Consider the following 22,318-nt stretch of genomic DNA (forward strand, 5'->3'; position numbering starts at 1 on the left):
AAGATCTTGTTCTCTCACAGTGTGGGCACCATATTGGGTGGGGCAAAAGGCCACCTATCCCATTCCCCTAGGCTAGGTGGTCGTAAGAAATGGGCTTGTGGTTTAAGTCTGTTTGGTTTGTTTTCAGTTCTAGGTGCAAAGGGTAGAGTCCCTACACCTGGGAGCTTAAGCAATGGGGACCTTGGAGGAAGGATTCCAAACTGAATATTACTGCTGACCCAACAGGAAAGAGAGAAGCTAGTGTGCTAAAAACAAGGAGGCTTTGAACTCAGACCTTGGTAGGACTGATTCTATTTAGAAACTGACCTAAGCTATGAACCCAATCCTAGTCCCATCCCAAGAGACCAAGGTAATGTAAGGGTGATGATGGTCCCCCTAATTTTGGGAAGAAATATTTGTATATTTGTTCTTACTATAGCTTTGAAGTAAATATTTCTTCCTAAAAGCTAATCTCACTGTTAAGTGTTTAAATGGCACTGGGATGCTGGAACTTCTAAAACTGAAGCACACCATTTTGGGGGGCTTGAGCCAATGGCAGAGACTAGAGACCCCCCCCAAACCTCCTACTGGAGAATCCTTAGGGGAGGGGTGAAATATGAACAGATCTGGCCCTTAGGCAATGGGAGTCAGGGTCATCAAACAGAGATTACAACTACTGGAGGAGATATTAGGATTTTTGCAAATCCCTTAGTAGGGATAGCACCCTGCTTCCCTTAATAGAGCTGAACTTTGCATTAACCTTTTTCATCCATGCTATTACTGTACCAGTGACTCAAAATGAGCTTTCAGTCCACAAATCTTTTCTATGCAAACTGTTGTGTACCTATACCAAGTATAACTAATCATTTTGGAACTGGAGAAGAGAATCCTAGAGGCATAACCCCTAATTTTTTCTGGAGATATTTTTCACAACCCATCATGTTACATCTATTTATCCATCCCTATTTCTTACAGATAACACTGAGCTTAGGGAAGAGAATGCTCCTCAGAGAATGGGCTGGTTAAAATACAGCACTATCCTTCACCACCAGGACCAGAAATCTCCTTTCCCATAGGATAAGTACTGGGGATGAGGTCAATGTCAACTTTCTCTCTACCTGGGAAGCTGTCCCACAAATGACCTCATAATTCCCTCTCAGGTTAGTCTTTCCACCTAGTCATGAAGGCCCCACACAGTAGGCAACAGGGATTGTGGGATGCTTCATCAAAATGTCAAATTTGACACCATGGTCTTCCTTCTCACCTCACTTGCCAGGTAATACAGAAAAACCTAACATTTCATCCTGGTCAGGAAGAGAAAAAAGAAAATCTATCTATCATGTCAAACCAACAGAGGTCACTAAAATGTCAGATTTGAACACATTGTCCTGGGAACCTGCAAAACAGAAGATAAGATGGAAGGGGAGCAAGGAAAGGAAGTTATCAGATTTAACACACGTCACAGAGGGGCTGGATCGGAACCAAGGAAAGTCCTTGGCTGCTGCCCACAAGAAAGAGACCAATCAAGTATGTGAATGGCACAGGTATTGGGGAATCCTCTTGGAGGGTTTACATTCCAAGAGTTCTGAGAGTGAGACCCCTATTATTTCTCCTTGTACTTAGAACACAATCTGACTCACATAGGGTATGAGTGGGATGGATTCAAACACAGGGCCCATTGTCCTTGAAGAGCCATATACCTGTGGAATTTGGTCTCCTTTCTATAGAGGATGCTGCCTACTTGCCAGTTTATAGAACCCCAGTGAAAAGGGCCTTCCAGATATATATAGTCCAACCACTTAATTTAATAGATGGAGAAAACAAGGCCCAAAGAGGCAAATGACTTATTGGAAGTCACACAGTGAGTTTGTGGCAGAGCCAAGATTAAATCCAAGACTCTCTTACTAAACAGTGCTACCTCATTCCATATCCCATGTTGCAGAGGAGGTGAAGTATCTTTGTACTTTTTGCTAGTTTTTCTTTACTCTTTTCCCTCCCATAGGCACCCTCTCCCTTTTTCAGGCAAGCAGTACTCTCTGGTTACCAAACCTATGGGAGAAAGAGGAACTCTACTACAAAAGTTTTTAGTAACTTGATGGTATTATGGGGATAAGAGTTGAAGGTAGTGTGGGGAAAGAGAAGATTTTTGAATTTTAAAAGAAAGCAATTTTTAAACTCAAAGGATGCATTGTGAAGTGTGTACTCGCAAGCATCAGCTACAGATATTTTTAGGTACTCATACCTAAAGCATGGATGGCATGGTGGAAAAAGCATTAGTCTCATTAGGATCAAGATACCCACAATGGACTGAGTCTTGATTCTGATATCTCCTACTTGTGTGTCTATGGCAAATCACTTACCTTTGTTTTCTAATCTTTAATGTGGGAATCAAGATAGAAGCTACTTGTACTATCCACCTCTCAAGGCAATTGGGAGGATACCTTCAAAGACCATAAAGTAAAATGGAATTATGAACTATTTTTAGTGTTGCTCTTTTCCCTACCACTTTCAATCCAGTCAGTCCTTAATATCAAGTATCTTTTCCTAGCTTACGTTTGTTTTCCTAGTAAATCACCTCTTGGTATATTACTCAGGAAGGTTGAACAAAACTGACATTTTCTGTCATTGATCCCTGGACCAGCAGAGGGATTCAAGTGAGATCACTGAGATCTAAAAACCTCATCACAAGAGGTTAGGAATAATTGGAATCTTAGTTGCCAGTCTTTCTCTGTTGACACCCCCAAGCCAAGGCTTCGCAACTATTGGCTACAAACTGCTACTCCAAAAGGAAGCTTGCTCTTCAGATCAACGGAGTTAAAGTTCAGTTTCAGACTTGGCTATGACTACATGTATAGAATATGTGAATTCCTACTCAGATTTTCAGTACAGATATAGACAATGGCAGGACTTAAACTTTTATCTTCCTGATTCAGAGGCTAGATCTCTATCCATCTCACTATGTTCAGCCTCCAGGTTTAACTCCCATTGAGGAGTCATACAAGGTACTTGAACTGTGGGTAAGTCACAATTGCTTAGTGGCCCAGGCAAACTCTACAAGACCTAATGGTTGAAGAACAACTGGTAGATGGATGGAGTGAAGTAGAACCTTCTCCTAAATACATGCTGTTACAAATCCAATAGCTTGAGGTAGCCACCAACAGTTGGTGAATGATCAGGTTGGACCTTTTGGTCTCCTCCATGAAGGGGGCACCAAGAAGTCACAGCTGTAGGCCTAACCCTGTCTTTCCTTTGGTTTTCTTTCCCTGGGCAGTGCCTAGGACTTGGGAAGCAGAAGGAACAGAGTTATAGGACATAGATAGATATAGAACAAATTGTTATTCAGCTAATAACAACAGAACAGTTATGCAAAACCAGTATCTCCTATGTCATACTCTGCCCATACTGTTCCCATAAATCCACATTCAACCCCCCACTCTTACCTGGGGGGGGACTGGATAGACAGTACTCTCAGTTGACTCCATCCTTCCATGGACAAATTTCACAAGGGAAGGCAAAGGATAATCGCCCCTGTCCTATAGTGACTCATAAACTGGGTAGGAGTTTCCTCACTGAGTTCCCTATCTAATGAAATCACAAGTCTACTACCAAAATTAATTAATTCTTAGGCTCATACACTTGAAGGGATCTCAAAAACTAATTAGTCCAATCCCTTCATTGTTCAGATGAGGAAACTGAGGCCCAGAGAAGTTACAAAGTGAAAAAAGATAGCAGGTCTAATAACTCTAAATCAGCACTCTTTCCATCATACCATAGCAATACCAATCCCTTTGTATGTTCATCCCAGGAGAATGCAAATTCCTTGAAAGCAGGGACTATGTGATTTTTCTCTTTGTACTTCCACTGCCAAACATACAATAGACACTTCATAAAGTACTGGTTGGATTGGACTGAATTGGCCTAACTATTTGAGCTAAATGCTTCTAAGCCCTCTGACTCCTCTCTTCCATGTGTCCTCTCTCCCTTAGTTGATTAAGACCAAACAATCACTGGAAAACCTGAAGCATCTTCAAGAATACAGGATGATTCAAGAAGAAAAAAAGCTTAGAAAACTATTATTGAAACCCACAAGAGAATACCAACTGGACAGCCTTCCTCATATTCCGGTAAATCAGTTTCTTCTGCTTCCCAAGTCCTAGGCACTACCCAAGGAGAGCAAGCCAAAGGAAAGACATGGTCAGGCTTACGGCTCTGACTTCTCGGTGCCTGCCTCAGTGAGCAGATCAAATGGCCCAACCTGATTATTCACCAGCTCTCAGTGGTACCACAAACTACCTGATCTGTTACAGAGTGGATTTAGGAGAAGGGTCTATTTACTTCCATCCATCCATCTGTCCATTTCTTTTGCCTTTTTCCTTCTGAAATCACAGATACCCCTGTCCATCCTCCCTTCTCATCCCCCAGCTACTCACATCCTCTTCCCCAAGGAAACCATTGGCAGATAGAATTTCATTTTCAATGATGCCACCTCACACCAGCTCACCATGCCATGGTCCATTTCTCAAAGCACTTTGCCACTTATTGTCTCTGTTTCACAGCACCACTTGTAAGGTAGCTTGTTATAAATCTTATTTGGCAGATGAACATTAAGACCTTGGAAAGTAGAATGATTCATTCAAAGTTATTCAGGTAATTACTACTGAATAGACTCAAGCCCAGTATCTCCTGTCTCTCAGCCCATACTTTTCTCACTAATCCATATTCAAATCCCCCACCCTCACTCCTACCTGGGGGGACTGGATGGGCAGTACTCTCAGTTGACTTAGTTCTTCCATGGGCAAATTTCACAAAGATAAACAAAGACCTAATACCCCTTTGATAAATAAGGATTGTTCCTGCTGGGACAAGATCTAGACTATGAAAGGAGTCACAAATAATTGCTTCTAAGACGGAGAAGGATTGAAGTTCTCTGAAATGGAGAGGACTAAAAAGAGACCTACCTTCCTGGCCCCAGTGGAGATCTCTCTTATTCTGGCCCTTTGGTATCTCCTGAAACCCTTGTGAACTTGGCTTTGCACTTGAAGGAACCCTCTCTCAAGATCATCCTGCTTAGATTTACTCTTGTACAGGGGCAAGATGCAACAGTTCTGGGGTCTCTTTCCCCCTAGACCAGAATTATGATTCCATTTTCTCTTGTACTAAGTTCTTCCTGAGGAATTCCCTGAAACAAATGAAAATATCTTCAGAGGATTCTTCATTTATCCAAGATCCTAGCTATCTCACCACTTTGAAGGATGCAAACAAGAAGTTACTCGGAGGTAAGTAGGAATAATGTTTTTGCCTTCTCTCCCAAACTTGGAGGGGAGCCTTTCCTTTTCCTTAAAGGATGTCAGCAGCATTTGTGAATCACGCCTCTGACCATGGATTTCCTTGCTCTGGAGAAACAAGGGCTTAATTGGCATATTCTCTTGACAGCTGATGAAAGAAAACAGAGAACATTCTTGGTCAAGTGGTGAAGTTGGCCAGGTTAGTCTTCAGTAACCCACTTCCTTCCTACTGTGCTCTTCCCCTTTCTCTCTAGGATCTAAGGGAAAGGCGATAAAACTCGTTTCCTCTTGAGATATTGGAGAACCCATGTTTTAATAGAATCGTCGAAATTCAGAGCTGAATTGCACCAGCTGGTTAATGATGATGGATGATGATAATGGTGATGGTGATGATAACTGACATCTATATAGCACTTTAAGACTTGCAGAGTGTTTTGTATGTGTATTATCTCAGTTAAGTTTCACAGCTACCCTATGAAGTAAGTACTATAGATCAGAATAAGAATCGCTCAATCCAATACATTCATTTCATTTTCAAAACTTTTATTGATAACTTTTGCTCTTGTAATACTAGGTTGTTGTTTTTTTCTGGCTGAACCACCATGACCCTTCACTAGCCATTCAATGAGCCTTCTCTTAGAACAAACAAAATTGTCAATCAACGCCAACCAATACAGTGACCAAGTCTGACAGCATATGAAACATTCCACACTCGTAGTTTTCTATCTTTTTAAAGACAGGAGGGAAGAGCACTTCTTTATCTCCAGGTCCAACACTGCTCATTAAAAGTATACAATTCTGAGCTTCAATTGAGTGCTCTTTCTTTTAAATTATTCTAGTTATTGCTTATATTGTTTTTCTGGTTCTGCTTACTTCACTCTGCATTACTTCATGAAAATTCCCATATTTATCCAAATTTCTCACATTGATCCTTTCTTGCAATAACATTCACCTATAAATGCACCACCTCCATGTTCATGAATGATGGAATTTTCTTATCTGATCATAGTCGACTGTCATTCCACCATTCCCTCTGCTTGCAGTCCCTAACCCTGTTCTTCATCCTCACCATGACCTCCAATCCCTCCACCCCTTTCCCAAACTATCGATCCTGTGCTAGCTACACTCTCCTATTTTCCCCATCTTGACCTCTTGAGCAACCAGTTCAACTCTACACTTGTCCTCCTGAGTCCCTTGCCCTCTCACTCTCTAATATTCAGCCTTGGATAACTTCCTCCATCCACTGTCTTCTCTCCTACACATGACATGCTAAAGAATGAATGAATGAGTTCCACCTTTAGCTCTTCCTCTGACTCAGTGTAAGTGACTTTACCATGTAACTTCTTTCTCCAGACCTCAAGTTTCTTCATCTGTCATATGAAACAGAGGTTAGTTCCTCTCCAAGGGCCCTTCCAGCTCTGATATTGTGTGTTTTTGAATCTACAAGAGAGAATAAACAAATGAACACAAAGTTTAAAAAGAATACAAAAAGAGTAGACAAAGGGACCACTGCATTCTTGTTGGTCAGTCAGGTCACCCTCTCCCTTGGACATTTGACAGTTCAACATTCCTCCTCCCCCATACTGTATGACACAGTGACACTGGGTTCCTTACTGTTCCTTAAATAAGACAATCTTCCATCTCTAGGTATTTTCACTGACTGTCCCCCATGCCTGAAAAAAGCTTTCCCTCCTCATCTCTGCCTCTTGGTTTTCCTGATTTCAAGTCCCAGATAAAATCACACCTTCCATGAAAAGTCTTTCCTGATTCCTCTTAATTCTAATATCCTTTCTCTGTGATACTTTCCAACTTATCCTGCATATCACTTGTTAATTCATAGTTATTTGCATGTCTCCCTCATTAGACTGAACTCCTTAAGAAAAGGGATGTTTACCTTTCTTGTACCCCTAGAACTTAGCACAGTGTCTAGCACATGGTGTTGGTATTTAACAAATGTTTGTTGACTGACTGACCAACCAACAGATAAAAACTCTTCTACTCTCCTCTTTAAACCTTTCCCAGTCACTAAAGCCTTCTCTGTCTTTATATTTCTTCATGATTAAATTTCTACTCTTTCCAAGATCATAATAAATGTTATGTTCCATTGCAAATAGCTGTTTCTTTTTTAGGGAGATCCTTTCAGATTTAGGAAATATCCCTATCTTATCATCACCTTTACAATCCTCCTCCAAAGGAGGGGGTCTCCTGTACAAAATTAATCTCTGCCAACTATCTCTTTGAGCTCTTTCACAGCATGACACTTTCTGACTTCACTGCTCATTTTGGAGGATGCCTCTCCCTTGGAGCATGCAGTTCTCAATGCATTACAGGGCACTTTACTTACCTACACTGTGCATCCATTACATCAGACCTGAATCCTACCACACCCCAAAGAGTCTTACCCTGGCCAAGAAGTGTCCAGCACACAGTGAGGTTGAGATCTATGATGGGGAAGGATTAGTGAGGATTATGGGATTTAGAACTAGAAGGGACCTTAAAGCTCATCTCATTCAACTTTCCCCCTCATTTTACAGATGAAGAGACTGAGACACGGAAAGGGAGAATAATGGGCTTAAGTTCATGTATTTGAGAAGTTTTACTGATGTCTTTTATCATCCATATGCATCTGCAAATTCATCTCCTAATACAAACACCTTTTAGAACCGTCCCTTGTAACAAAGAAAGATAGTTAAGTAAAATCAGCTAACAAAGTAAGTGCCTCTGACAGTCCTAACCTTCCAACCCATTAAGAGGAGGAAAGTGTATCCCATTATCTCTTCTACATGATTGGGCATTGCATTTAATCTGAGTTCACTGCCTTGGAACACTGTTTTCATTTACATTCTTCTAATCATTGCATATCTCCTAATCATTGTATGTATCATTCTTCTGATTTTGCTTTCTTTTCTTTACATCAGTTACTACATATTCCCGTTTTTTTGAATTCCTTCTTTCACCATTTCTTAAGATATTTATCTTTCATTGCATTTATATATCACAAATTTTTCAGCCTTTATGTACTTTACGTACATCTGCTTTTTTTTCATTTTATGCTATCATAAAAAGTACTGCTACTGATATTTTGGTATATACGGGACCTTTCTCTCATTGACTTCTTTAGGTTATATGGGATTACTGGATCATGTGAGTGGTTTTGAGATTTTCTCCAGTTATTCTCAATTGTTTCTTTTAGAACAACTGGACCAATTCACCACTCTACCAACAGGGTATTAGTGTGCCTTCCCTCATCCATAGCCTTTCCAGCATTGACTATTTCTCTCTTGCATCATCTTTGCTAGTATAATGGTATGAGGTGAAACACTAAGTTTATTTTAATTTTAATATTAATATTTCCCTTATTTTTAGTGGCAGTGAATTTTTCTTATGATTGTTGACAGTTTGCATTTCTTCTTTTTAATACTATAGGTTCATATTCATTGACCACATTTCCTTTAGAGAATGAATGAATGCTTGGTCTTACATATTTGTATCAAATCATTATATATCTTGAATATCAGACTTTTGTCAGAAGTCTCTCTCAATAGTGTTCTTATTCTAGTTGAAATAATTTTGTTCATGAAAAGCTTTTAAATTTTGCATCAGTACAAAACAGTCCTTTTGGTCTATTATGGTTTCTATCCGTTGCTTGGTTTTGAATTCCCCTCCTAAATGTAGTTTGTTGAAAACTCAGAGATAAAAATCCATAGATTCAGGATTGGAACCTAGGTTTCCTGATTTCAAATTCAGTATTTTTACAACATAACATGAAAAGCATTGATCTAGTGTATGAGAAGACCTAAATTATCTGAGCTGACTCTATCTCTAACTTAGTCTGTTACCTTCGCTCACTTCTCATGGATTTGTAATCAGAAAACCTAAGTTCAAACCCTGGCTATGAAATTTATTACCGGAATGAACTGGAGTAAATCACTCACTTCCCTCAACCTCAGTTTGTACATCTATAAAATGAAAGGGACAGAATAATCTCTAATTTCCCTTCTAGCTCTAGATCCTATTATTTTGGTGATCCCTAAATGCTCTGAAGCTATACTTCTAAGTCCCCAAAAAGACTCAGGGTCAAGGGACCTTGGTATATTTTCCTCTTCAAGCTTAATCCATCCAAAGAGGAATGAGGCCAGGGAGAGTCCTAAGGACTATTAGAAAGAAATGCCAAAAATAAAATAAAAAAACAGAAAACAGTCTCCCTTGACTGACCTCTTCCCAGCATCAGTAAGAAAAGACAGGCTGTACGCAGTATCGTTTTCTTAGTCTCTGTCTCCCATCTCATCTCTCAATTTAAGTCTCTGCGTTCTAAGAGAAAAGACTGGGGCATAGAACATTTTTAAAAAGAGAAGACTCCGGGGGGGAAGGGGAAGGGGGAGGGGACCACACTGCAATCTATAAATACCTGCAAGGTGACAATATAAATGAAGGAAGGGAATTCTGCCACCTCAGAAGGCATAGGATAAGGAGCTGACAGCCTGGGGCCAGAGGCAGGCTGAGGAGGGAGACTGGAACGAGGGCCAAAGGGACCCACAAGGCAGGAGCCCTTGGGCATTGAGGAAGAAGGCTGGAGGCGAGAAGGCAGGTGCAGTGGCCGCCTCCCACAGCCACAGGGAAGGGGGAACAGAAGTTTGTGAAAACAGTGGTGGGAGTAAAGCAGCCACATTCCTCCTGAGAGCTCACAGGGCTCCTCTGATTTGACCTATATAGCAGTTCTCAGCCCTTCCTGCTGCCTCCATCTCCAAATGCAGGGAGCCACGTGGGCTCGGGCGTAGGGAGGCCTTTTCTCTTCCTTTAGAAATGGTGGACTCTATGGGTTTGGGGGGACACTGACAAAGATCAGATGCTGCTTCCCTCCTGCCATTTTACCTTCCCCCTTCTTGCCCTTCCCCCACCAAATGTCAGGCAAGAGGCAAAGGCAGATCCTTCTGTAGCAAATGTAAAGAAGTTATTTTCCAGACACAAAACGACTCAAGTCATCACAAGAGAATCTGAGCCAGGAAGGCAAAGGCCTGTTTGGATCGGTTCTGTGAGGCACTGAGGTATGAGTTCCTGTTATCAAAGAGGGAATGATGGACTTCTAGACGTGAGGAGGGGAGTTGAAATCACCACACGACCCTCAGAAGTCCCTGTAGATCCAAGGGAAATATAGATATAACAGAAATAGATACAATAGGTATAATAGAAATAGAAAGATAAAATAGAAAGAAGAGCCAGAAGAGTCCTTGGTTCATTCACTAACTCTTTTTTGTTTGTTTTTTGAGGGGTGATGTGAGACAATTGGGAGTAAGTGACTTGCCCAAGGTCACACAGTTAGAAAGCATCAAGAGTCTGAGGTCACATTTGAACTCAGGTCCTCCCTGGGCTGGTGCTCTATTTATTTTGCCACCTAGCTACCCATTCACTAACTTCTTACATGATTTTAAACAAGTCACAGCCCCTCTGTAGGCCTCAGGTTTCTCCTGTGTAAAATGAGAGGGTCTAGACTAGGTCACAGAATGTCAGGGTTGGAAGGAACACAAGCTGCCATGTAGCTGAACCCCTACAATGAAGGAATTCCCAGAATAACACACCCTCAAAGTATCATCCAGCCTCTTACTGAAAACTACCAAGGAAAGGAACCGCAGCAGCTCTCAAGGCATGTAAAAGCAAGTATAATTGTTAGGAAGTTTTTCCTCATATCAAGCCTAAATTTACCTTTTTGCAACATCCAACCGTTGTTCCTGTTTCTGCTATCTGGGGTCAAATAGAACAAATCGAATCCCTTCACCACATGAAAGCCCTCCTAATGCTTGAAAATTGCTAATTATCATGTCCCCTCATGAATCATCTCTTTTCCAGGCTAAACATTCTCATTTCCTTCAACTAGTCCTCGTGTGTCATAGACTCAGATACCTTCTCTGAAGATTCTCCAACTTATCAAAGTCATTCTTAAACCACAGCACCAGGAACTAAGCATATCACTCCAGACGAGGTCTGATGAGGGCAAAGTACAAAGATCATCATCACTTCCCTATCCCATCACTTCCCTGGAAGCTCTGCCCCTAATAATGCAGCCCAATTTGGCATTAGCCATGTTACATTGCTGACATATTGAGTTTGCAGACCTGAAAAACCCCAACATCTCTTTAAGAACAACTGTTATCTCTCCTTGATTCCTCCCTCTCACACTTAGGAAGTTGAGTTTTTGTATTCAAGTGCAAGACTTGGCATTTATCTCACTGAATTTTATCTCTAGTTTATAAAGATTCTTTTGGATCTAGATTCTGGAATCCACTATGCTAGCTATCCCCTCCTAGTTTGGTTTTTAATCTGAAAAGTTGGTGAGTGTTCCATCTTCATTTTTGTCTAAGTTGTTGATAAAAATGTTAAACAGCATAGGGTCAAGCACTAAGTCCTGGGATTCTCCACTGGAGACCTTGAGTCATGTTGACATTGAACCATTGACACTACTTGTGGAGTCTAACCCTTCAACCAGTTGTTCTACATCCAACTGATCATATTGTTTTCCAATTCATATCTCTCCATCTTCTCAACAAGGTAGTATGAGACACTTTATCAAAAACTTTGCTAATACCTTGGCAAACTACAGCCATAGCATTCTACTAGTAGAGACATCTCATCAGAAAAGGATTATGTTCTTTAATGAAGCCATTCTGACTTCTTGGATCCCTGCTTTTCCAGATGTTCACCAACCAGCCCTTTAAATGATCACTTTGAGAATTTTCTCAGGAAGAAAAATCAAGTTTGCTAACCTGCTGTGTGTACAGGCTCGACTGGAACAACATTTGCTTTTCTCCAATCTTGTAGCATCTCTCCCATTTTTCATGATCATTCAAATATCCCTGATGGTGGCTCAGGAATCACATCTTCCAATTGTTTTGGATCCCAAAGATATGACTCATTTAGACCAGGTAATGACTTGAATTCAAAAGAAACGCCTAGATACTCTTTTACTATCTCCTCACTTATCTTGGGTATCAATTCCCTGTTAATCATTTTTATTCTATTATTTACAATATAAAGGTATTCTCCTCTTCAAAGAAAACAGAAGTGAATTTAAAATTGAGCAGTGATGTCTTTTCTCCATTGTGAGATGTCATCCCATCCACCCTGAGTAATGGTCCTATTCCTTTTTTGATACCTCCGCTTTCCCCTCATCTGCCCCACCCAAAAAAAAACCCTTTTGTCCATCTTAGCTTCCCTCATGGGCCCCAGTTTATTCTGAACTTTAGCATTCTTGATAGTATTTCTTCAGGACCATTCCATACTCATATTCATTTTCTATTACCTGGACTTGTACATTTCTATCTTTTGTACATTTCTTCTTAAAATCTAAATTATTTGTTGAGTTCCCTATGCAGACACAATGGTATCTTCAAGCAAATTCCATTTTTCCTCCTCATTAAAACTATTTCCTTCTATGTCTCCAGAATATCACTCTCAAGCAACTCCTGTTCCTCTTGATCTAACTTGCCATGACACATTTTAGTTCATGGGATCCTCTGAACACCCTGAAGTCTGTTTTTCCAAAAACTAGGGTATGTGTCCCCAGATTTCCATGCATTCTCTGTCACAAATTCTTCACTTGGAGTGGTCACTGCTCTCTAGGTTTCTATTATTTCCTTTCCAACAACCTTTTCATTCTTATTAGTGAAAATCAAATCCAGAGAAGAATTCTTTCTTGTTTGTTCTTCTAAGACTTAAAAGATGAATTTATCACTAAAGTAAGTTATTAGCAGTTTTGCTTTTGGGAAAAGCAGCTCTAGAAGATATCTGGATACTACTTATAGCCCCCATCACTACTATATCATGCCTCTGTGTCAAGTTCATTGATCTGTTTCCCAAACTCATCAATTTCCTCTTTCTGTCCAAGTGGTCTGTAGTATATTCCATTGACAAAATAAATTGTTTCTCCCTCCATCGACCTTCACCCAAATACTCTCCAGAGTGCTTCCCTACTCTGGTTCCTGAATTTCCTTGCATGACTATATCTTTTTTAATATGTAATGCTACCCAAATCTGAAGTCTTCCCCTTCCTAATCCTTAATATTTTAGAGCCCTTTTATTGGATACTATACCAGACACCTGGCAAATATATATATTCTTATCAGCTTTTGTGTGAGATGTATTCCATCTCTGGTCAGAAATCTACCAATATTACATTGTTAGGTCTGATCCAGAAATCCAAATCCTATTCTTAGATACCAGCTATCCACTTCCCAAATTATTTTTTTTTTATCTTCTGCATCTTTTTCCTTCAATAGATGACAGTGAGGACAACAACAACCTATGTTCCTATGTCCTTCAGTTTCTGGCCAAAGACTTCACACTCATTGGCAATACTTTTTAAATTCCTTCTAGAAGTGTCATTTGTGTCCATGTGAACCCAGAAGCAGGTTATTGTCACCTATTTTTATAAGTCTTAGGAGGTTCTCTGTTATGTCTTGGATACATGCCCTAGGAATACAACAGACCTCTCTATTATTGTTTTTAGCTTAGAACCATGACTATCCCATCTCCATTTTTCCCAACCCTAGGGGCTTTAGAAATGACCTGATAAATCATTTAGGACCTCAGAGATCATCTGGTCTCACCCCTGTTATTTTACAGGAAGGTTAACTTGACTTACCCAAAGGCATTAAAGATGGGATTTGAATCCTGGTTCTCTGACTGGAGTCAAAGCTCTTTCCGCTGTACCATGCTGCTGTCTTCTCATTTGGCTTAAAATGAAGGTGCATCTTCCAGTTTCCTGTGGCACACTTTACTTTCTTCTCTCTGACCACTCATGATACCGATCAGTAATTATTCCTGTTACTGCTATCATGGGAGGCGACATGCTGCCAACAGAAAAAAAACACAAGACTAGGTAACAAGAATTGAGCCATAATCTCAACCCTGCCACTAATTCCTTACTCCTCTTTGGGTGAGTCTCATGCTTTCTTGGGGACTCAGTTTCCTTTTCAGTTAAATGAGAGGTTTGAACTAAATGATCATCATAGATTTAGATATATAAGGGACCCTAAAGGTACTTTTCATTTAATCCCCTCATTTTACAAATGAAGACAATGAGACCCGCAGTTATTAAATGATTTTCCTAAAGTCACATGGGGAACAAGTGGTAGGGCCAGGATTGAGAGTCAGGTTTTCTGACTTTAAGTCTAGCATTTTGCCTGGTCTGTAACTTTCCTTCCAGCTCTAATAATAATAACAAATCTGTGATTGTCATCCAGGACATTCAGAGCTTGCCCCAAATTGTTCTTTGTCTCCTGAGAATATAGCACCATGTATTACATTCAGTAGGTACCTAATAAATGCTTTGGAGGGATTGGATCGGCCTTGATTCCTTACTTAGGGTGGCTACTCCCACGAAGGGCTTTAGAACTTTTCTTCTGCTACTCTTTTGGCAAGAAGATCAGGTATCTCTTTAAACACTAACTCTGTAGTTTTACAACTGAAAATGAGAACACTTTTTGAAATGCAGCTCTGCCCACATAATTCATAGACCATGAGAACCAGGAGGACCTTAGATATCTTCTAGTCCAATGCTCACAACTTACTTAGGAAAAATCTAAGGAGCACAGGGGAATGTCACTTGCCCAAGGACACATGGCTAAAGTTAGCAGTTGCAACTTGAATACAGGTCTCTTGACTCCAAGGCTTAAATGTTCTCTCCGTATACCATCCCACTTCCTAGACTGACAGTGAGATCAATCTATAGCCAAAGAATGCTGTGTCAGGTTGGAGTTCCCGGTGGAGCAATGGAGGCTAGAACTCATAGAAGCTGAGTTTCAGAACTGGATGGGGCCGTTGAAATGTTAGTCCAGTCTCTCTCATTTTACATAAGATACTCCGTAAGAAGAGATGATTATCCTGGGTTGTCTGAAAAACAATTAACAAAGGACTTCCTCTCATTAAAATTCCGTGAAGTCTCTGCCTTCTAGCACTTTTCTTTCCTTCACCCCCACCCCAATGCCCTAATGGCAAATTCCAAAGATCATCACATTTTGTGTGGTAGAAGAGAAAGAGATCGAGACCAAAATTTGAGTTCCAACTCTGACACTTGCTGTGTGGACCCTAAGCAAGTCACTTCTCTGGGACTCAGTTATCTCATCTGTAAACTTAGGATAAAGTTCACTAAAGAAAGTCCTCTGTACACCTTTAAAGTGAATTCAGAAATAGATATTATTAAGATTCTTCTTGCTTTTTTCTATCTCTTCAGACTTGGATGGGCCAGAAGTTGTGATGTCAGCAACCCCACGAATGAGCATACCACGTAGGACCAGCACGGATCCTAGCACCAACCAGGATACCTTTTCTTCCCGTAAGGGAATGACTACAAAAGTGACAGACCCCCAATCTAGTTTCCAGGGGTATGATCGCAAGATAAGGAATTTAATTGACAAGACTCCATATGTGAAGCCAGAAATAACCTCCACACTGTTGCAGCCCCAGGAAGTCCTGAGCTGTAGGTGAGAAAAATGGGGGTAGGGAATAGGGTTTATCAAGGAAATGGGTGTAGACACTGATAGCCAAGGCCCTTCATTGACCAACTGAATTCCTAGAGGGCAAATAGGTCTAGGTATCTTCTCTTTTCTCGCAAATTACAAAAAACAAAACAAAAAACGAGCGGAGAATGGCTTGACAGATAGACTGATAGAAGTAATAAATTTATTTTGCTTGGTCCTAAAGAACAGAACTATGAGAAATTTGGTGGAAAAATCAGAAAGGATGGTGTCATCTCAGTGTAAGGAAGTACTTCCTCACAATTAGAACAGTTCCACAGTAGAACGAGCTGCCTCATGAGATAGTGAGTTCCCCAACACTAAACCTCTTCAAGTAAGAGGCTAACTGCTCTCCAGGGACTGAAGAGAGGATTTAAGCTTCAGGTAGGTGGTTAGGTGAGATTACTGCTAAAATCCCTGTGGATTACAAGGATTCCAAGACTGATAAAATCATGGACTGATTACTTCCTTACCTTACCATAGCAAAAGTGGACCTAGCCTGAGAAGCATCACTTCCAGAGTGATCTCCAATTCATTTGAACAAACATTCTTTGGTAACATGACTATTATATACAAGGAATATTCTGGACATTGGAAGGGCAAACTCTTGTTTAGCCTGGCTTCAAGTGGAAAAGCTGAAAGCTTTCATAGTTCACCAACTCACAGAAAATAGTGATTCTAAAGGAAATCTAAGGGACATTTTTTTTATATAGAATATATTTCTAGAGGACTCTAGAATGACTCCAACTAAATCTAGATGTTATTGCTGAGTTCTGCTAGGCCTTTAACTTGCTCCTACCAGCTTCTGGCCAAATGGCTTTAAAGCTCTGATTTCCATAATAAGCTCAATGTTCTCATATGCCTTCTACTATGTTTCACTTGGTGTGGAGATGACCTAATTATTAGCTAGATTAGGCAGCATCTAATACATCTAGCCCATGGATATCTAGCTTGGGGACTTACATAGTCTAGTAGATAGAATTCCATTTCTGGAGTCAGGAAGGCCTGAGTTCAAATCCTGCTGTGTGATCACAGTCACTTGAACTCCTTGGGCCTGAGATATCTCATCTGAATAAGAGGGATGAAAATAACAGTACCTTCTTCACAAGGTTGTTGTGAAAATCCACCAAGGTAATCAGTCAGGCATACCTTAGAGTGTTATACAAAGGTGAGACATTTTTATTAATCTAGCCCCTCTTCATTGTGAATATGGAAAAAGAGACTCACCAAAGCTTTCATCTGAGCCCCAGGCCTTCGACTTCCAACCGAATGCTCTTTCCACTACAAAACATTACCATTCTCAGGCCACAGAAGGCACTCAACCTCCAACCTTTGGACATTATGTGGATGGAATTGACTCCTAGAGGAAGGTCCTATTGATTGATTGGGAATTGACTCTTAATTGCCTTCTCTAGTCTCTTTTATAGGACAGGGAGAACACCACAGCAACACAAACACTTGCTTTCTAATTCAAAGCCATGATCTCACATCACCCAAGATACAGTGGTATCCTTCCTCCTCTTATGTCTGATCAAGTCCCACTCAGTCTTCCCAGGCCAGAGTCAAAGCTGACCTTCTCCACTGAGCCTTCTTTGCCTCTGATGCTTATTGCAGTAAGAATGATGTTGAAAAGTGTGGGGTCAGAAGAAGGCTGACTGGATAGGCAAGATGAGTCCCTACCTGTAGGCTTCCCATTGATCTAAAAGCTCCACTTTACTCATTTACCCAGGACTGATGAGAGTATACAAAATCAGTCACAGTAACCAGATTCACCAGAGGTTAGTTTAAAAGCCAATTTATTATGGTGTGTGGTGGAGGAGCAGAATACTTTGTGCCTGCTATCCAGGATACCCCTTCCTGGTACTCAAGACTGAAATTATTTATTATGGGCTCACAAGTCTCTTGCCAGTACAATGTCAGCTCCTTGAGGACTACTGACTTCTTGGTCTTTGTATCTTTCATACCTTACCCAGAGCCTGACATGTAGCAGCCCCTTCATAAATGCTTGTTGGTTTGAATTGAACTAGTTATCCAAAAATGACTTGGTGAGCTGGGTATCAGGCCAGGAGAAGTAACCATTTCTGCTAACCTGCACTGGAGCTTGGTGGCCTTCTTTAGTTTCAATGAAAAGTAATAGCTGACCTTTATAGAGACTTCAAGGTTCACAAAGCACTTTACATACATTATCTCACATCAACCTTGTGAAGGGACTGGATTATTATCCATCTCTGTTTTATAGAAACAGAAACCAAGGCTCAGAGATGTAACAAGGTCACACAGCCATTAGGTGTCAGAGACAGGTTTTGATATCAGGTTTCCTCTGAACTCCATGTTCACCATTGTTTCTGTTGTGCCACTTGCTTCCTCTCATTTCAGAGAGAGATATTTTCTGAACTGCTTCCCAAATTTGGGGGTTCTTTCTGTTTGGAGGATGCCCTAACCCTAACCCCCTTCACTAACTGCCTTCATGGTGTGTACTCATCATCATTGAGCACTCAATAAATATCATTTTATGTTGTCAGCTCTCTTTTGACTCCCCAGATGTGCCTTTTCCTCAACTCAACTGACTATATGCCTCTGGGGCTCAGGAGCCATGTCTTCCATTTTCTTTCAATTCCTTTCTGTACCTGGCACAGGACTGATCTGACAGTAAATATTTGTTGAATGAATGTCATTCAGTTTAACTCCTTAGGAATCAGCTAGAGAGCCACTGAGGGCTGCTTAGTATCCATGGTATCACTGCAAGAGCCCATTAACTGGATCTGGCCCATCCTTTATCTCGTTTTTATCCTGACTCAGCCATATATCACATTATTTAAAATACAAGTGGTCCACAAAGTCATTAACAAAATCAATCCAGTCAGTCCATCAGAATCTTAGAGAGTGATTTCAATTCAGCAGGCATATATTGAGGCCTGTGCCATGGGAAAGACTTTATGTAACTTTGGGAAAGTCACTTCTGCTATCAGGGCCTTAGTTTCTTCCTCTGAAAAGTGAAAGGGGTTAGACTAGATGGCATTACAGGAGCAGGCAAAGGCAATATGATTTGCAGTAAAAGACATACCTTTCTGGAAAGGCCGAACCCTAAAGGATGAATGGTAGAGCATTAGCTAGAAAAGGGTTGGGGGAAAGAAATGTCATGAAATTTGTTCATTTAATCCAAATATCCTCTTCTGTTGCTTAATGCAGACTTATCCCTATTTGTAGAGGAAACTCATTTACTTGGGGAAGTATAATAACTCTTCATTATAAAGCAGGGGCTGGCAGCTCCAGAGGGAGGGGATGCATAGTGACAGAAGGAGATTCAAGTCATGGGAGAGCATGAGTCCATGGAACTGCTATTTACTAGCTATGTTCCAGGGTAGAATCTTCACAGTGAGCTTCTTCAATTTTAAAATAAAGGTAAATCATGTCTTTAGCACCTGCCTCACAAGATTATTGTGAGTTTTAAATAAGATCATGCGTGAGTTTGGCTTTGTAATCTTGAAATCTCTATGTAATTCTTTATCATCATTATAGTGAGAGCAATTCTAGCCTCTGAGCTTAAGGCTCTTTCTCCTCAGTTTCCTCACTTGTAAAATGAGAGGATTAAACTCAAGGGCCTCTAAGGTCCCTCTCTCTGTGTCTGTGAGCATGTGTGTTTCTCTCTCTTTATATTATGTGTTTACATGCATATATGCACACCTGTATACATATATGTACACGCATGTATGCTTATATGCACACATGTGTGCCTAGCTATGTGCTTGTATGATATACATGTGTGCACACAAACATATGTGGGGGGTCGGGGAACCTTACAGGCATTTAGTCTAACCTCATTTTACAAGTGAGGAAAATGAGGAGAAAGTGACTTGCTTAAACTCTCACAGTTGCTCCCACTAGACTAATGATGATGATAATGTATTATATATTATTTTTAGTAATATCTATACATACATACACACATCAAACCATGGGGAACATGTGTGTATTATGTATGTATATGATTTAGAGCTGGAAGGGAACCATAAAGCTCTAGTCCAAACCCTTATATTTACAGATAGGTAAACTGAAGCTGAGAAAGGCAAAGTATTGGTCCAAGGTCCAATAGTGCTGAACAGAGGCAGCATTGCAACCCTGGTTTGCTGCCTTTTTTCACATCTGCCACACTGTGATTTAAAGTGTCCTTTTAGCACCAATATCTGAGGTAGCATTCATTTTGGTTTTTTAAATAATGTTTCATTTTTTTCTTAATTACATATAATTTTTTCAACATTTTTTAACATTTGTTGTTGTTTTTAAAGTTTTGAGTTCCAAATTCTATCCCTCCCTCTTTCCCCTTCCCCCTCCTGGAAAAGGTAAGCAATCGGATATAGGTTATACATATACAACCATGTAAAACTTTTCCACATTAGTCATTTTGTGGAAGAAAACTTGAACAACAACCAAAAAAAGAGTGAAAAATGGTATGTTTTGGTCTGTATTCAGAAGCCATCAGTTCTTTCTCTGGAGGTGGATAGCATTTGTCATCATGACAATCCTTCAGGATTGTCTTGGATCATTGCATTGCTGAGTCATTTCACAGTTGTTCATCATATGATATTACTATTGCAGTGTACAATGTTCTCCTGGTTCTCCTCACTCAACTCTGTATCAGTTCATCTGAAATCATCCTGCACATCATTTCTTATACCACAATGATATTCCATTACAATCCTATACCTCAACTTGTTCAGTCATTCCCCAATTTATGGACACATGCCCTCAATTTCCAATTTTTAGCCACCACAGAAAGAACTGGGTAACATTCATTTTGAAAGCCCCCAGATTTCTCAACAGCAACATCTGTACTTGCCAAAGGTAACACAATTTCTTTGGGACATTTCCAATAAAGTGTAAGGATGCTGAGACATTTTCACCTTCACATTTTCAACCAAAAATATATTTTTTTAAATTGCTCCTACAGGTACTTGCGGCTCTCCAAGAACAATATCCAGACCTTGCTCAGGCTGTGTAATGAAGCAGGAATGAATATAGACATTCATCCTCACATGAATGAATCTGAAATGAATGCCAACAAGATATTCGACAGAAAATCTAGCATAGCCCTCTAAGTCACCCTTTCTCTTTGGCTAACTTGGGTCCACTTGAGAAAAGTTGACACCGCCCATCAGGCAACCATGCCCTGAGCCGCTAATTTTTAGGCAGATCTGATATCTAATTTAACACCAGCAGCAATAAGTGACAAACCAAAAGTAGATTAGGATATTTGCTTGCTATGATGCTTTGTGTTATTTCTCAGAGAAGAACCAATCTGGGAGAATCCATTGCTTAGTTTTCCCAAAATGTTACACACAACTAACGATGGAAGCTCCACACTCACCTAGATTGGCTTCAAACATGTAGGCTTCTTAATCATAGGTCAATGGCTCATTTCACCCCTACCCAGAATTCTCCCTGGGAATGTCAAGATCTGGCTCATGACTCTCCAGGTTCAGTTCCTTATAAGAAACCAAGACCACCAAAGCACTAATACACGTTTATTAAAAGGCATGTGAAGAAAGAGAAAGAGTTAATTGCCTTCAATGCTTCAAGAACTGGTCATTTCCAAGCTATAAAACTTCTTTCCCTCATGTAGACCACCTTCCCTCATTGCCTTGGAAATGGTAGTCTTTGTAAATTGTTGTGACCCAAAAAAAAAGCAACAACAACAACAACGGAACCCTCCTCACCCTCATGGACAATCTGGTTATGAGACCTCTAAAAATAAGCCAGGCTGATCCTCAGACAACAGAAACTCATTTTTTTTTCCCCTTTAAGTCAAAATAATCCATCCCAACATACACGTTTTCCAATGTGTATTTCAAAAAAATTCAGGGTATGGAAATACAAATTCAGAGTTATAGGAAGGGCCCCAAAGGACCGATTCCTTCCACATCATGCTCAGTCTTGAGGCCATACCCCCAATCTTGTTCTGTGCCCAACAATTTCTGCTGTAAGCCAGGTATCTGCTTGAATTGCCTGGTGGTGAGTCTATCTGCATCTATCTCTATAACCCTTGTGTCAGAGACATTTGTAGCACTGCAGGGTTGGGTTCCTTTTTAGGGGTCCTATTTGTTGATTGACTTCACCTTCAAAACCTAGAAAAATCTGTATATAGGAGAGTCCAGTAGACAAACATCAACTCTATCACTTTCAAACACGTAGGGTTTTATTAAAGGAAAATCAACAATTATTAGCTATCATAGAGCACAGAATATGTGAGTTAGAAGGAGTCTTAAAGATTATCCAAGTAAAAACCTCTCCATTTTATACGAGGGGAAATTGAACTCCAAAAAAAGAAAATTTCTCAAGTTTGCACAACAGATTAACAAAAGCTTTATTAAGAACCTCTGTTTTCTGACTTTGGTAGAGTCTACTACACTTTGCACTGTACTGCACAACTTTTCGCCTATGATCCTCTTATATAACTCCTATTATACAGAAGGTAGGAACCAGACTTGGTCCCTTCTTCCTCAAAAAATTCTAGGTTCATGTTTCTTTTCCTTTCCAAAGTGAAGGCAC

At 40.3% G+C, this 22,318-nt stretch overlaps 1 protein-coding gene and 1 long non-coding RNA gene across 3 annotated transcripts in view; one reads left to right on the forward strand and one right to left on the reverse strand.

The window, feature by feature from the left end:
• The window catches only part of LOC140519293 (uncharacterized), a 118,369-nt gene that overhangs the window by 90,352 nt on the left and 5,699 nt on the right, over positions 1-22,318 (reverse strand). The window contains exons 2-5 of one of the 2 annotated variants that reach the window (XR_011972160.1): positions 14,828-15,149; positions 13,900-14,107; positions 6,598-6,704; positions 4,938-5,412 (exon numbers count right to left, since the gene is read on the reverse strand). This is a non-coding gene — a long non-coding RNA (uncharacterized lncRNA). Of the gene's footprint in view, positions 1-4,937; positions 5,413-6,597; positions 6,705-13,899; positions 14,108-14,827; positions 15,150-22,318 lie in introns of those variants that run through there. The other variant, XR_011972161.1, reaches the window with a different exon arrangement.
• On the forward strand, positions 1,210-21,317 carry C1H16orf78 (chromosome 1 C16orf78 homolog). The gene is made up of 5 exons (XM_072632157.1): positions 1,210-1,506; positions 3,966-4,103; positions 5,141-5,255; positions 15,490-15,739; positions 20,721-21,317. Exons 1-5 carry the CDS (start codon positions 1,210-1,212, stop codon positions 20,866-20,868), a joined length of 948 nt encoding a protein of 315 aa, XP_072488258.1. The 3' UTR covers positions 20,869-21,317.

The sequence above is a fragment of the Notamacropus eugenii genome, chromosome 1, assembly GCF_028372415.1.
Source record: "Notamacropus eugenii isolate mMacEug1 chromosome 1, mMacEug1.pri_v2, whole genome shotgun sequence".
NCBI classification, from domain to species: domain Eukaryota; kingdom Metazoa; phylum Chordata; class Mammalia; order Diprotodontia; family Macropodidae; genus Notamacropus; species Notamacropus eugenii.